This window comes from Trichosurus vulpecula, chromosome 7 (assembly GCF_011100635.1).
Source record: "Trichosurus vulpecula isolate mTriVul1 chromosome 7, mTriVul1.pri, whole genome shotgun sequence".
Taxonomy (NCBI): Eukaryota; Metazoa; Chordata; class Mammalia; order Diprotodontia; family Phalangeridae; genus Trichosurus; species Trichosurus vulpecula.
Window position 1 is genome coordinate 259,396,894 of NC_050579.1, and position 16,003 is coordinate 259,412,896.

The following is a 16,003-nucleotide window of genomic DNA, read 5'->3' on the forward strand; positions in this document are numbered from 1 at the left end:
GCATATACAAGTATATTCCAAATGTATATAAAGTAGATATTTACATGGTAATTTGGGTGGAAGAGTGACTAGTTAACTGGGGTGATCAGGAAAGGTTTCATATAGGAGGGAACTTGGCTTGAGCTGAGTTTTGAAGGAAAGCAGGGATTCTAAGGTGGTGAAGACAAGGACTAAGAACTGCTCCACTCTAGAAGAGAGATCATATAGGCACCACTGTGTTCCCCTTCCCCACCAGCCAGCCTTTCTAGGTCTCAAGTCTCTCGATGACTACTCTGGTTTGGTTGTGGACATATAAGACTGAAGTCAGATACCAGGAATAAGAGGGCCTTTTCTCATTGCCTTTTCCACAACCCTGGTTATTATCATTCAATGTTCCCAACAGTTCAGGGCAGGGTCAGAAGAAAAGGGGGAGCCTGAGAGGAAGCTGATATGAGCTAAAGAGAGAAGGTAGGATCTGAATTGGCCGAGGGCAGGGGTAAAGGGTCAAAGAGTAAGGGAGACAGATTCCATCTACCACCACACAGAACCATGGCTGTTAGTTGTTACTAAGCAACCTCTCCGTTCCTGAGCCACCTCCCCATCCCCTGTATCTTCTGGCTGAGGACCAGTGATCTAGAGCCTACCAGAGTAGGCTGTCAACTGTTTTAGGGCCTCTTTAACTGATTTTCTAAAATAGTCACTTACTGCAAGATTCCGTAAGCCAGATTAGGAGGGTCTGGAAACAAAAGTCAAGTATCTAAGCAGAAAAATTTCCTTTCCTGGCTTTGGGTTTTTCCCATAGATATCACCTGAGGATTGCTGTAACCCCTGAGCAGCAGCAATCATGAGTCTGGGAATCATGGAAGAGGAAGACCTGGCGGAGTACTTCCGCTTGCAGTATGGGGAACGGCTGCTGGAGTTGCTAATGTAAGTCACAGACAACCCCCCCCCCCCCAACCCTCAATATCCCTGGTTCTTGGCGCACCTCATCACCTCCAGGATGGCCTCCCAGGCATTCCCAGGACACAGTCTGTGGTAGTAGAATGAACCCGAGTACAAGTCAGGAGACACTCTAATCATGTCTCCACTGATTGTTATCTGTGTAGTAATTTCCCCTCTCTTGAGTATCAGATTTGTCATCTGTAAAATAAAAATAAAATTTGCCCATGTTGGTACTCTCTCCCTCTCCTAGTTCTCTTTAAATTGTTTTAATATTTTGAACTTAACAATTCTCAATAAAGCAAACATTTTAATATATAAATAAGAAAGAAGATTGTGAATTTATGAACTTATTTGTTTTTCAAAAGCATAAATTACATTTAACAAGGCAGTAATGAAATTGTGCTGTTTGTGTTCCCTTGTAAATGTCTTTTTGTCTCCTTTTGTGTATTTTTAAATGTTTTATTAATGCCATTTTTTTCCTTTCTTTTTGTTTTTGTACCCCTCTCACTACCTACTAAACCCCTTTCTTTCCAAATAGAAGTCATCTCATAATAAGTATGTAGTCCAGCAAAAGGAATAAATATATGGTCCATGCCTGAAAGTGTATGTCTTAACCTGCTTCTCTGTGCCAAGAAGGGGGGAAGTCTCATCATCAAACTTCTGAAGTCATGACTCTAGTCACTGGGATGATTAGTGTTCTGAAGTCTTTCAAGCTTGTTTTTCTTTACATCATTGTAGTCACAGTGTGAAGGGTTTTCTTGGTTGGCGAAAAAAAAATCAAAACTCCCCACAGCAATATAAAGTTATTGTAATTCCTTGCCCCCTCCCCACATACAACTGTAATCTCTTCTCTCTCTGTCTCTTTCTCTGGGTCTCTGTCATCCATCTGTCTGTCTGTCTCACACACACATACACACACACTCACATCACTCTGTGCTCTTTCTTCTTGAATTTCTGACACCATTCCAAAGCCCTCCCCTGCCCCATTTCTTTGGCTGATCTGGTGGGAAGGATAAGAGTGAGGATATCTGACTCTCGGAATTACTACCCCATTCAGGACTTCCCAGTTGTCCCATAGTGTGTGTCACTTAGTGGCCATCAGGCCCTTCAGAAGCAGTCATACTTTTTCTGGTACTTTGCAACAGGAAGTTCCCATCAACAGAGGAGCAGTCACCATCTCCATCCATCCGGCTCCTAGAGAAAAAGAAAGAGGCCAAATTGATGCATCAAGCCATGGAGGAAAAAAAGGAGGTGAGGGGATGCCAAAGAGGGGGCACAGTGATGAGTCAAGAGAAAGAGGCAGAGTGAGGAAAGGGCAAATGGGCAATGCATAGGAAAGGGTGCTATAGTCTATCCGTGTGTGTGTGTGTGTGTGTGTGTGTGTGTGTGTGTGTGCGTGTGTGTGTGTGGAGAATGGGATGTGGAAGGGAAAGGAGGAAGCTTTCTTGAAATGGGCCCAGATTTCACTGGGGATGGGAGACAGAAGCCCTCAACTATAGGAATCTTGGCCTGCTCACCTTCATGGAAGAAGAGAAGGGAGCCAACCTCTTTGCCTCCTTCAGTTGCCATCCCCTACCCAGGATACAGGCAAATCCTTGTAACTTCAGATTGATCCTAGTTTAGGGGCTTGCTTACATGCTCAAGGGTAGGGAATTGGTAGCAGTCTAAGGCTATACAAGGAGACAATTGCTGAGTCTGCAAGGATTGTGTGGGCCATAGAGCCCTAGAGAACACCCAGCTGCTAACAGCCACAAGGCCCAAGCAGTAAGTTCTGACTTTTTTCATATGGTCCTGTAGACATTTAAAAGGAGAATGGAGGCCCTGAATCTGCGCTGGGAGGAACTTGGAGCCAAGGAGGCACAACTAAAGGCTCATATAAAGAAGTTTGAACAGTTTATACAGGTATGGATGAGAATCTAAGCAGCTACAATCTCCCTACTCCATATGAGTGTATACTCATTCATCATCTCAACCCTCTGCCCAAAAACCTCGTATGGCCACCTTGTACCTCTAGAATAAAGCCTATGCCTTCTGAACCTGGCATTCAAAACCATTCACCATCTGACTCCAGCTTACTTTTCTAGGTTTATTTCATAATGCAGACCTTAAATGAATTCTGTTCCAAACAGACTGATCTACTGCTGCCAATTCTCATCTTAACCTTTTAAACCTGAGTTCCTTTGCTCACATGGTCCCCCATGTCTAGAATGGACTCCCTCCCACAATCTCTATCTATGGAAGTCCTGCTTTCATCAAGGCCCAAGCTCAAGTGCCACCTTCTAAAAAACTTCCCTGGCCATAGCCCAGGTAACCCTTCAAATTCTCCTAACACTATGGTTGTACCTCTCCCAAACACCTAGTACATTTGTGATGTAGTTATTTCTGTACACATTTCTTTTCCCATACTAGAGTGTATGTTCCTTGAGGGCAAAGAGTGTGTCTTTTTTCATCTTTGTACCCCTATGATCTAACATAGTGTCTTTTATAAAGTAGGCCCTTGGCAAACATTTCAACAAAACAATTGCTGAGTACCTGAGTATAAGTGTTGAGTGTAGGAAAGGCCCTATGCTAGGTAGGCATTGTAGGGGTTACAGCAAAGAACAGGACACTTCTCTTCCTCTAGAAGTTTATAGTTTAATTGGGAAGAGAAGACACAAAAAACTATAATGTACACGAGGTGGTATAGAATAAGCATAAGGGGCACAAAGGTGTTAATGAGAAGGAAATGATCTCTTCTGTGTTCTTCTTGCCATCTGACCACACATGTACAATCTGTAGCTGCTTCATCTGACTCAGTCACCACAGAGTCTGCCTGTCTCTGCTACTCTGGTCCACTTCTGTTTCTCTCCATGGCCTGGCCTCTGTTCATCACAACCATCTGTTTTTAGCACTTTTTCTGAAATAATCCTTTGGAGTTTGCTGTGTTCACATTATTATCCCTAATACAGAGAGAAGAAAACTGAACTTGAGAGATTCTAAGTGACTGAAGAACAAATTATTTCAGATTTCTTTCTCTTCTGTAAATTAGAGGATTGTTTTAAATGGTGTGTTTATCAAGTCTGTAGATGAGACAAAACTGGGAATGAAAGCCAATACACCGGATGACAAATAAAGGAGTTAGGATCTAAGAGATGTTGACAAGCTGGAAAGCCACATGGTATGTTGGAAAGAGTGAGATTTGGAGTAGGAGGAGTCAGAAGACCTCTGTTCAAATCCTGCTACTTACTCTTTGTATGACCATGAGTCTTTTAGCCTATTTGAAGGGTACACATCCTCATCTGTAAAATGAGGAGGTTGGATTTAATGGCTTCTAATGTCCGTTTCAGCTCTAATTTATGATCTGAATGTAATCCTCCTCTCAGAATCAATGAAGATTGGAGATCTGTTAGCTAGATAGAAGCTTCATCTAGTTTCTTCTGGTTCTAGGAGAGCTGATAGAATTTTCTCCAATTGGGAGAGACAGAGATTTTGACTTTGAAAATAAGACAATGGTGATGGTAGAAAATTCATTGAGGGCCAAGACTTTTCAGGTGCGTGGTCAAGCCATAGGCCAAGTGAGTCCTCTGACCAGAGCTAAACCATAAGGGCCCATAAGGGCCAGATGCATTTTATACAGCAAAAGGACAGTAAATAAAGATGGATCTTAGTAGCCATCAGACCAAAAGAATGGCTGCCTATCAAGACTCCTTGGAGTTCCTCCAGTGTGATCCTGAATGGGAGATCTGCTCTTTCCTATATACCTTCATCTATTCCTTGCTATTACTTGTCCCAGCAGAGTACAGGGTGAGGAGGGGGAAACGAAACCCTTTCTAGCTGCAGACTAAGTGGCCAACATTTAGAACAGATAGCTCTTGAAGCATCACTTTTGGTTTTCTTCTTATGTGTTTGTATTGAAACCAGATAGTTACTGAATTCATGTCAATTCTATTTGAATGCACACAGAGGAACTGGAAATGAGAGGGAGCAAATCTAGAAGAGAAGGAGATCTAGTTTTGTAAACTCAATTTGAATTTTGCCAGTGTAAATTGGCTGGAGTTTTGGAGCCATACAATTAATAGAAATGAGAGTCTATTTGAAATGAGGAGGGGAGGGGGGATTAGAGAAAATAATCTCTGGAAAGATACTCCTAGTTAATTCAAGGGAGTATTGCCACAGGAAGTGGGTGAGCCACCTGAGTGAATAGCTATTTTTTTGTTTTAATATGTTTCTCTAGAATTAAGTGTATACTGTTTGAAAGGAAATCCACACCCCAGAAGGCAAGTGAGTTCTTAGGGAAGCTTAGCCCACACCTACAAGAAAGGTGGCAATGAATTCCTTAGGCTTGTGCAGGGCTCCAGGCTTGAAATTGATAGATAGCTTGGCCTGCCTAGTTCATTAATGCCACTTTATGGCTTTACTATGACCTGCGTTCAAGACTGCCTTGGAGTAATGTTCCCATTTCTCACTAACTGCCAAGGTGGTGTATAGGGTCATCTCCTGGACTCTGGTGTACCTTTGTCTGTGCTCGTGGGTAGCAGGCCTATTTTGTCTTCCTACCTGTAGCACCTAACACAGTGCATGACATATAGTAGGCAGCTAATAAATCCTTGTTGAATGATGGAAGAGGATGCTAAGAATCACACAGTTTTTAGACTGTTTAGAAACATTGATTTACTGGTTAGTACTCTAATTTGAGATTCTTATCCAGTAATCAATGATGACCTCATTTAGAGGAAGTTAATCATAACAATCTTTCTCATCTTGCTATAAAAGAAAACAGAAGATATAAGGAAGTTGTATTCAGGGGGCAAATAAAGGAGTTGGTAGAATTGGTTTTTAACACATATCCAAAGGGACATAATTTCGTGGGTTACTTAGTTATCTCTTATTACAGTACTCATTGTGAACCAAAAGACTCTCATGTAAATAATTATAGTTTGTATTGTAGAGGATGAGGACATAGAGGAATTTTATGTAAAACTCCTTAAAATCCTCTAGTGAAAGTATCTTCAATGCAAAGGTAATATAGGGAAGTATGGCAAAAACTTGCCTTAAGATTGAGCCATTAGAGAAGTTAAAGGTAAATGAGAGAGGCTAAAGGTTTGTAGATGACATTGAAACCTGACAAGAAAAGAATTAGAAGGTACTAGATAGATATGACACAAACCAAATAAAACCACAATAATATCTTATCAGAAAGGAGATTAGTGGTTTCCAACATTGGAGTCATTTCCAAATTAACTTTCTGCATACAATCAGACCATTATCTGTTCGAGCAAAGATCAAAATCAATACCTACTCAGGATAAACTATAAAAATGAGAAGATTTGGCATGAAGTTTAGGCAGCTTCAAAACTGACTTATCTAAACAAATTATTGATGCAAAAGTGGGAAAAAGACAAAAGAATAAACATTGACACATAATGCACTTTCTTAACAAAATTTGGTCAATTTAAATCAGTCACCACAAGAAGATCGTAATAATCTACAAACTGCCTCAGATAACGGACACTTTTAATTTCTTTGCCAGGATAAAAGATAAAGCAACCACAGGCGACACTAGTTTGGAATATAAGTTCATCTGTAAAATCTTATAGGAGGGTGGAGGCATATGAGCAGTAGCACCTCAAAGAAACAGAAAGAAAGGATAGAGGAGAAAGTAAGTTATAGAAAAGTCGGTAAGAGAATGAATTTACTAAAAGAACAACAAAACAGACAAACTGAAAAGCTCTGTCAAGATTTCTATAACCTACTATTTTTTTTTCAGTAGATGATTGCAGAGCCACCATATTTGCACTTTTATCACAATATTTGATGGTCCCATATTCTGCTTGGCTTGTATTAGGTAGAAATGATACTATAGAGAACATTGACAGGATAAGAAGCTGGAGTAGGCCGAACATATACAGAAGTTTATGCTGGAAGTGACATCATTTTCAGGGCATTGAAGTACTGATTGTCTTGAGAATTTGAAAAATAGGATGCCAAAGGCATAATAATCATAAACCTCATTATGAAAAAAGGGCAATTGAGAAAGTATCATTCAATACTGATCCATATGCTTTTCCATCTCTATAAAATGGAGGGCATCCTTGGTAAAAGTTTGAGAAAGAATCAGGGAGATTTTCAAAATGTTATAGAAGAGATCACATTTTTGCAGTCTCACAGTTGAAGTGTAGAGAATACAAGATCCCACTGTTTGTTTTTTGTCATCTTGTTTGTTAATTCTAAGAATTCATTTTATGTTGCCTCAAAGGTTCTCCTCTAAAAAGATTTCTTCCTTGCATATGCAAAATACACAAGAGTCCTTGATAAATGCCACAATATACCTTTTTATTAATATTAAATGAGACATAAAATCAGAAGTCATATACTAATGGTGTTAGCCATTGTTATGGAGGGTGCCTAGTGCAGAGTTCAAAAGACGGCAGTATTGCCAAATAGATAATGAAATCTTCCAGAGGCTCCTATTAAATATATGTATACATATGTATAGACATACACATACATATAAAATTATAGATTATATTTTGCCTCAAGTCTCAGAATGCTGTAGAGCCTCCTAAATGACATCCATTACCATTCAAAACAGTTCAGTCTGACTGAACTACTTACTACCTGCACGACCTGTTGCAACTCTTTGGGGCTCATCCATAAATGGGTACAGCCCATCTAGCCCCATATAAGAAAAAAAACCAAATGGATAAAAATTGCCTATTGCTCAAACTATAATATGCATTTAGATGAACAACCCATTGAGCCCACAGTCATATATATTTTTATTGTCCATTGCCCATAGAACAAAAGCTGAGCAATAGGGACCCATGAGGTTCTCTCTGAAATAAATGTCCGCTTCTTAATATCCACATTCTCCTGTTGGAGAAGTGGTGTAACATAGTAGATAAAAAGCCAAGAAGACCTAAGTCCAAGTGCTACCTCTGTCACCTACTGACTGTGTGACCCTGGGCGAGTCTCTCAGAGACCCCAGGAACTTCCTAAGGCTAATTGCAGAATAGGTACTGGTTACCCCATGGAGAGAAGTATAACAGGAAAGCATAGTAAACTGGTCATGTAGTTAGAGTAAAGGATAACAGATGTGCTCCACTGATATTCCTATAGTGTCAGGAGATCCAGCAGATACACTCAAGCATATTAGATGGGCGCCCAGAGGAAGATTTATAGAAGAGCATAGATCAGAGTCATATGCAACAAAAAGGCTCAACTTGGTTGTTGTTTGCACTATCAGAAGTTGTAACTACATTGATGAAATTACGTGTCTGTTGAAGTATGGAAATAGTATACAGATTGATTTATTTGAAAGGAACAATTGTGGTCACTTATTGGGCCACTTAGGATTCAGCCTTAAGGGTGAATTATGTCTTGTTCTTGCTGAAAATAAACCAGACATTTTATAAGCATCCTTCCTTCTGCTTGTACTTGACTTGAAAGAAAAGATGGTAGGACCAAGGTAGGCTGGGTGAAGATACAACCATTGAGTACAGTGGAAAGGATTTGGAGTCAGAAGATCAGGATTCAAATCTAGCTATTCTACTTACTACCTATGTGACCTTTTGTGACTCTAACCTCCTTGGTACTCATCTATAAAAAGAGAGGATTAGACTCAATGACCTCTAAGACTCAATGTTCTCTCAGCTCTCAATCTATGATCCTATGATCCACAGACCAACAGTATAGGAGTAAGGAGGTGGCAAAGCAACAGTATCTAAGCAATGCACAACCCATCCTTCCCCAAAAGTGTGGGCCCAAAGTGATGGCCCCATTCACCTTGGGTGATGTAGTGGAGAAGGGGGAAGGGGAAAGGGTATCCATCATCTGATGAATGTTCCTGGCCAAAGCACTAGAGTGTTTTCTTCTCATACCCATTTCCATCCAAGCAGCCTCACTCTGAGGAAATACCTCTACAGCCTTTGAGGCTCCTGGTCTCTTTCTTGCCTCATCTCTTCAAAGTGCAAGCAATGCTTCCAGAATGGGAAGGGAGGAAGCAGCTTGTGTCAGACATGGAATAGACTTCAGACATCTTAGAGCTGGCCGCCCTCTCTTACTTTACAGAGGAAAAAACGGAGGACAAGAGAGAGAAAGTTAGTTGCCCAAGTATATATAACCAGCAAACCCAATATTTAGATTAAGGTCTATCAATTATTTCCCATACTTTTTACATGATCACAGTCTATCCTGTCTATCCCTAGTGTCACAGGCATTCTACCCACAGAAATTTCCCAAACTACTTTTTAACATAATTAACACACACATGCACACACACACATTTACATTTTACATCATTACATCTAACTAATCAATCTGGGGGGGAGGCCCTTAATCCGCAGCGATTTGGAATATTATGACCTTAGGCAAATCACTGCCCCTCTTTGTGCCCGTTTTTCTGTTTTGTGAATTGAAGTGTTTGAACTAAGTGATCTCTGAATAAATCTGAACCTCCTTCCCAGCTCTAAAATGCTAAGATCCTAAGGAAGTTGCTATAACCTCTCAAACTTTCTGCGCCTCAAACTCCCCCATTTTCAGCAGAACAATTTTACCTGAATGTTTTTAAGGTGTTCTGCAAGATCTAAATGATGGCCTTGACAGTATTGTAGGGAAGATCTAAGAAGTAGCTGTCCGCAGGGGAGAACAGTCTTGTATAGATAAATGGTCCCACTCTAGGCCTGGCTGGGCAAACAAGTAAATCTCATGGAGGAATTTTAGTACCAGAGATCCACTCTGTACAATGGAGACCATAGAAATCCTCTTAGGATTCAGGTTTAATGTCATGAATTCTCCATCCCTGGAGATATTCAAGGAAAGGCTGGAGTACCACCTGGCAAGGTGAGGACCACCTATATCAAGCAGAAAGCTAGACTAGCTGATCCAAAGGGGTCCCTTCCAGTTGTAATATTCTAATAACCCCAACGCTATGCCCCTTGCTAGGCCAGCCACAGGAGCAAGACAAAGCTGCTTGACCCCATGCCCTCTCTACTCCCTACATGTCCTTCTGGGGCCTTCCTCTAGGAAAATGACCAGAAAAGAATTCGAGCTCTGAAGAAAGCCAGCAAAGAGAGAGAAATGAAGAGACTGCGGGTGAAAGAATTAGCTAGGGCGAAGCAAGAGATGGCTGCCCTGAGACAGGAGCATCATAGGGTCAATGCCAAATTGCAGGACTACTCTATATTCCAAAAGTATTTGGAGAGGGTGGTGGAGAACTCTGAGGTAAGTGAATTAATTTAGGTTGGGGGCAGGGCGGGGGAGAAGCAAGTTGGAACTGATCTTTCCTTCCGGCTGATCAGCCTCTCACACTGGGGGACAGTACTCGGTCCTGAGGTTAGATGTCCCCAAGACTGTGAGTACCTCTGGCTTCTTACTAGCTCAGGTCAGTGTCCCCACCTTTATTCTCAGTAACTTAGGCTGTTCCTTAAGACCTTCAATGGGCCTTCGAGAAGCAGGAGATCTTAGGCCACAGATGGAGATGTGGCTGGTAGCATGTTAAGAGTTTTCCACCCTTGGGAAAAAAATTTGGAGCATACATCCCCATCATATGCATTTTTATTTAATTAATTGTTGCTTATATATCATATACATGTATCATTATTCTCGTATATTAAGTACATTATAGAAAATGTCCCAAAATAAATTTTTAAAGGATGCATAGGAAGTTGGAACTCTCACTTTGGAGACCACTGAATTATAATATAGGCAACCCTTCCCCCTCAAAAAAAAACCTAAGGTTTTTTAAAGATTATAATCTATGCTCTTATTTTATAAAAATTAGGTTTGGGGATAAAACACCGCCTACACTTAGATCAATATGGTACTAAATACTAGAAAGCCTCTACCCTACCCCCGCCCCCACAGGCTCTTCCCAAAAGTATTTTCTCCTCCAAAATCTTTCCCTAGTGCCCAAAATTCTAAAATAAGCATTATATTCAAAGAATGTCCATTCTGAAAAGGCCCTCAAAGGTCACCTGTTTTAATCAGAGGTCCAAAGAGGCTTATTGACTTGCCTAAAGTAATAGAACTAATAAGTGGCAAAGCTAGGACTGAGAATTCAGTCTCCTGACTCTAGGACCTATAAGCACCCAGTCATTGAGGAAGGGAAAGGGAGGGATATAGACCCTGACTCTAATTCTAAAATCCTATGACAGAGGCAGAGTATTTCCTGAGCATTTACTATATGCCAGGCACTGTGCAAAGAACTGGGGGTACAAATACAAGCAAGCAAGACAGTTCCTCTCCTTGAAGCTTCCATTCTAATAGGAGAAAGAGAATACAGTACCTCACAACAAGGGAAGCTGGACTATGGGGGAAGTATACCCTTGTAGAGGCATGGTTTAGATCAGGTGGCTCAGAAATGAGGTTGGGGCCTGGTTCCTGGCAAGATAAGGTGAGAAATGGACTTGGGAGTAGTAACCCCTCAGAGCCAAAGATGGCTCCGGTAGCAGACTCCTGAAGATGAGGGTGGGAGTGGGGAAGGAGATGAAGATGTTGGCCAGAGTGCAAGTGGGTGTATCCTTGTGCACTAAGGGTACCCAACCTGGATCTTCCAGGCTGAGAGGATGGAGGGCTCTCCTTTCTTCCCCCTCAAGCTTATCATGCACACCTGCCTGGGTAGTGAGTTGGGCCCACCCTAGAAGGCTCCATTCAACACAGACGGGCCACCAGTTAGGTGACCATATGCTTTCAGTGTATATACAAGTCCAGATTCTCCTTCTTAGCCCCCTCTCTCCTCTACCTCACTCACATTCTCTCCCACTAGTTCAACAGTGTAGTATTTATGTTTGTATTACAGAGAAAGAAACTGAGGCTGAGAATGAAATGACTGCTCATTGTCATATAGCTAGTAGCTGTCAGGGCCGAATGTCGGTTTTCTGACTCTGCTTCCCTCACCTCCACAGTGCATCATTATTAATAGCCTCATCCTAGGCTATTCCCACTTTTTAGGACTGGTGGGGAAGAGTGTGAGTAAGGTAGAGAAGAAAAGAAGGTAAGAGCTTGTACATACATTGAAAGTGTATGATCACCTAACCTGTGGCCCTTCTGTGTTGATTGGAGCCTTCCAGTGTCTAATCCATGCAGGGGCATGATTAGCTTGAGAGGAAAATAAAGGAGAACCTGCAGTCCTCTCAACTTAGAGGCTCCAGGGTAGGCGCAGCTCACCACCCAGGCAGGGACATGATTAACCTGATAGGGGAAAAAAAAGAGAACCTGGAGCCCTTAGTCCTCCCAGCTTAGAGGCCCCAGTCTGGATACCCTCAGTGACTCCAATATGGGAGCAGACAGAATGAGAGAGGTAAATTTTCAAGGTGAGATGGTATCACCACTACTCTTCTCCCAAATCCAAACGGGTTGGGTCTGCCAAGTTCATTTTTGTCATTGTTGTTCATCATTTGTTCTTGAAGATGACCAATAGATGGGTCTGGAAGGCAATGATCCCTATTCCCTTCCAACCTGATATAGTTTGAGGAGATCCATGAGGTTATTGGACGCTATAAGACCCTGGTGAGCATGCACCATGACCTGATGCAGTCAGCCCAAGAGGGGCAGGAGAAAATCGACAAGGCCAAGGCCCGGCTTACCCGCTACGTGGAAGAAAAGGACGATGAGGTCCTCCAGCACAACAATGAGCTTGCCAGGTTGCAGATGCGCTATGACCGTGCCCGTAGTGATGTCATCATTTGGGTAAGAAGGCCTTCATGCCATAGGGTTATCAGAGCTAGGAGAGAGCTTGGAGATCATCTCATTTTATAAAGGAGGAAATTGAGGCCCATAGGAGACAAGTGACCCCCAACATCACACGGTTTATAAGTAGGAGAGCTGGGATTTGAACCAAGGTCTTCCAGCTCTCAATCCACTGCCCTTTTCATTGTGCCACACTACTCAGGAAGGTGGTGTCTCCCACCCCTTTGGGTGCCAACATCATGATGACCCCAATATCCAGAACCTTGTACTCTTGAATTTGGCTCATTCAAGGTTGGAACATAATAATTCAAACTTCCAAGAAGAAGAAAGATACAGATCCTCATTCTGCTCTCAGTAGAGTCAGGTAATGGTGGTAACTGTTGGCCTGACTTAAGCCTTGACCTTCCCCACACTGACAAAAAAGGGTAATAGGGGAGTGAATGGGGATGAAGTCATCCATCTCCTTGCTTTTGGGTAATGCTACATCCCAGACATCCCAGACGGAATGAAGCCTTCCCAAGGAGCATAAAGCAGCCCAAAGAGGAGGTTTATTGAGTCCAGGTTGCCTCCTGACCTGCCTAGTTGTAGTAGTAGTTGAGGATTAGATGAGTCCTACTTCCTCCCTGGGTCTGCAGTATTCATTGTTCTGCCTTCCTCACTACCCCTCTTCCTCTCTACTTCCAGGAATCTCGATGGGCACACATCCAGAATACAGCTGCCAAAAAAACCCTCCTGTTGGGCACCATCAAGATGGCAACCCTGAACCTCTTCCAAATTGTGAGCAAGCAACTGAAGGAGACCACCACACAAGTGCCTGTGGAGGATACCCACAAGCAGCTGGACATGGTAGGAGGGCAAGGATAGCCCTTTACAGGGTATCAGGGGTTTCTGATGATAGGGTCATGGGACTTCATTATGCCACAAGAACCAGGCCTTGTCATGAACATTAGAGATATTCCAGAGTTCCAAATTCAGTAGTCCTGGAGGAGATCAGGAAAGGGTGGGTATTTGCAGCACCATGACAAGCACACTTTTACTGTTTCCTACCTGCTTGTAAAACACCTTAGCTCAGGATGGCATTGATTATGTCTAGGTACACATAAACCTAACTCATAGAGCCTCCACAGTCTGGGATTTCTGGTCACGGGTTTCTAGAAACAATCTCTGTTGTACCTGTTAGAGATAAATGCAAATCTACATATTTATGATCTGATCCAGAGAAAAGCCCTTTTTTGCTGGGCTGGAGGTGATGGGTATGGAACATTGCATATATACTGTCAGACTTGGTTGTACTTTTAAAATAAAGACTAATTATTCTCATAAAATCGTAATCACAAAATCAGAACTGGAAGAGGCCCAAAACACAAAGTTCTGTTCGGAGTAAAAACCTTTGGCCTTGGTCAGAAGTGTAAGCAAATGCAAGGCATCAAGTGAGATAGAAAGTGGATTAACTATAATAAGGATTATTATAAAATACTGTTTCAGTTTCTAAAAGCTTCAATCATTTTGACTGACAATTTTTCTAATAAGCAAAATAGGGGAAATTTTGTGCATTTGCTTTGTGACAACTATTTTAACTACTTTTTTACCATCTTTCTTTATATAGTTTAGCTGTGTTCTGAACAACCGACTATAATAATCATAACCATTTAAGTAACTATTACTGTATTGTCACTGTAATTTCATCCTTTCCGTGCTGCTCATTCAGCTGAAGAGGAGCTGGGATGTTTTGAAGCAGTGGGACCTACGTCTCTCCTCTCGCAGATTCCACAAAGACCTAGGCACTAATTAGAACCTGAGAACCAGGCAGCCTGACTAATTGGAACCTAAAGAAACTTCATTTCTTCTAGGCCATGGGAAGATGATCTGTACGGGATTGAGGCAGCTTTGTATGGGTAGGTGTTTCACAACAGAGAAACCTGCTGTAGGCCAAAAAACTTCTTTCTGTCTTTTGTTTTGTCAGATCCAGGAGTTCATCCAAGACCTGTCAGATATCTGGGCAGAGGTTAAGAAGAAGGAGGCACCACAAAACCAACCAATCATCTCCTTTAAGGTATAGAAAAGGAAACGATCATTCCCAGCTCTTCTGGGTCAGTACACTATAGTGCTCTCAGCCTTTCGTTGGTAACCCTGCCTTTCCACTGAATGATAACCATCCCTCCCTCAGACACTCACCAAATGTGATTCTAAGAGACATTAAATTCTAAACTGACACAATTTTCATTTTTTCGTTGGCAGTTTCTTCATTATAGGAGGGTGGATGGGAGGGATTGGGAAGATAACATCCAAGGATGGGTGGGTATGCCCTAGATTTTAGGAAAAAAAGATTTCAAAAAATCAGAAGCAAAATAGAAAAAGCCCCATAGCCTGAGGTCCTAAAAGGGGGAGATGGCTCAAGAAAGATGGGAGGCTTCCCAACCTGACATACTTATAATACAATCACATGTTATTTCTACGAGGAGGAAAAAGTGGAGGAATCAAAGGAAACCCATGCAGCTGCATGGAGGGCAGGTACTTTGAGCTCAAATAGACTCAAAAAGATCTGGATAAAAGATGGAAGACAAGAGCAAATAAAGTAGGTGAGAAAGACCCAGACCTGTAAGGAGGCGAAAGGTCAGAATGAGCAGAGGCATCTGAAAAACATTAAGGATAACTAAAAGGGCTGTTTTGTTTGTTTGTTTTCCTATTTAAAGCAAGAAAAATGGCACAGGACTGTTGTTTGCATAGGGGGTTGGGGGAGGGAGTGGGGTGGGGTATTTCCTTTCCCCCTACCCAGCTCAATTAATGCAATCACAGAATGTGATTCCTTTATGAGGAACACTGCTCTGACTGGTCCAGAAGGGAACAGGGCAATTTGTGGAACATAGAACTCAGCTAAGGCAGAGGAGGCTGGGGGATGGGGGAAGGGAGATGTGGGGAATGGTGGTGGAAGGGGCCTTTTATGTAGCTTAGCAGCTCAAGAGTGGGAGAGATTTCCAACACCCTCTGGTGACTCAACCTGTAAATGTGAGCGCGTGTGAAAGCGATGATACACTGTGACCCCTGGGTGCAGGGGCTGTCTTTTCCCTTTGTATCCCCAGTGCTTAGCACAGTGCCTGGCACATAGAAGGTGCTTAATAAATGTTTCTTGACTGAGTTGGTATCGTGACAGTTGATGATGGAGAGAAAATAGAATGTCTATTTTGCTTCCATTTTATCTATGAAGAATGGTTTCCAATGTCTTAGAGTAAAGAGGATTCTGGATCTGGAGTCAGAGAAGAAATCTTGCCCAAGTCATCTCATGTCTCTAAGGCCTCAGTTTCCCCATCTTTAAAATGCAGGAGTTGGATTTGATAGCTGTTGAGTTCTTTTCCAGCTTGAGACCTATGACTTTCAAGTCTCATGGTAAACGCATACCAGGACACTGGAAGAACTG

At 42.1% G+C, this 16,003-nt stretch overlaps 1 protein-coding gene across 1 annotated transcript; it reads left to right on the plus strand.

The window, feature by feature from the left end:
- Nucleotides 1-823: 823 nt before the first annotated feature.
- CCDC42 (coiled-coil domain containing 42) lies at nt 824-14,647 on the plus strand. Its single transcript, XM_036767263.1, has 7 exons — nt 824-906; nt 2,067-2,172; nt 2,719-2,823; nt 9,925-10,122; nt 12,367-12,588; nt 13,273-13,434; nt 14,552-14,647. Exons 1-7 carry the CDS (start codon nt 824-826, stop codon nt 14,645-14,647), a joined length of 972 nt encoding a protein of 323 aa, XP_036623158.1.
- Nucleotides 14,648-16,003: the final 1,356 nt, after the last annotated feature.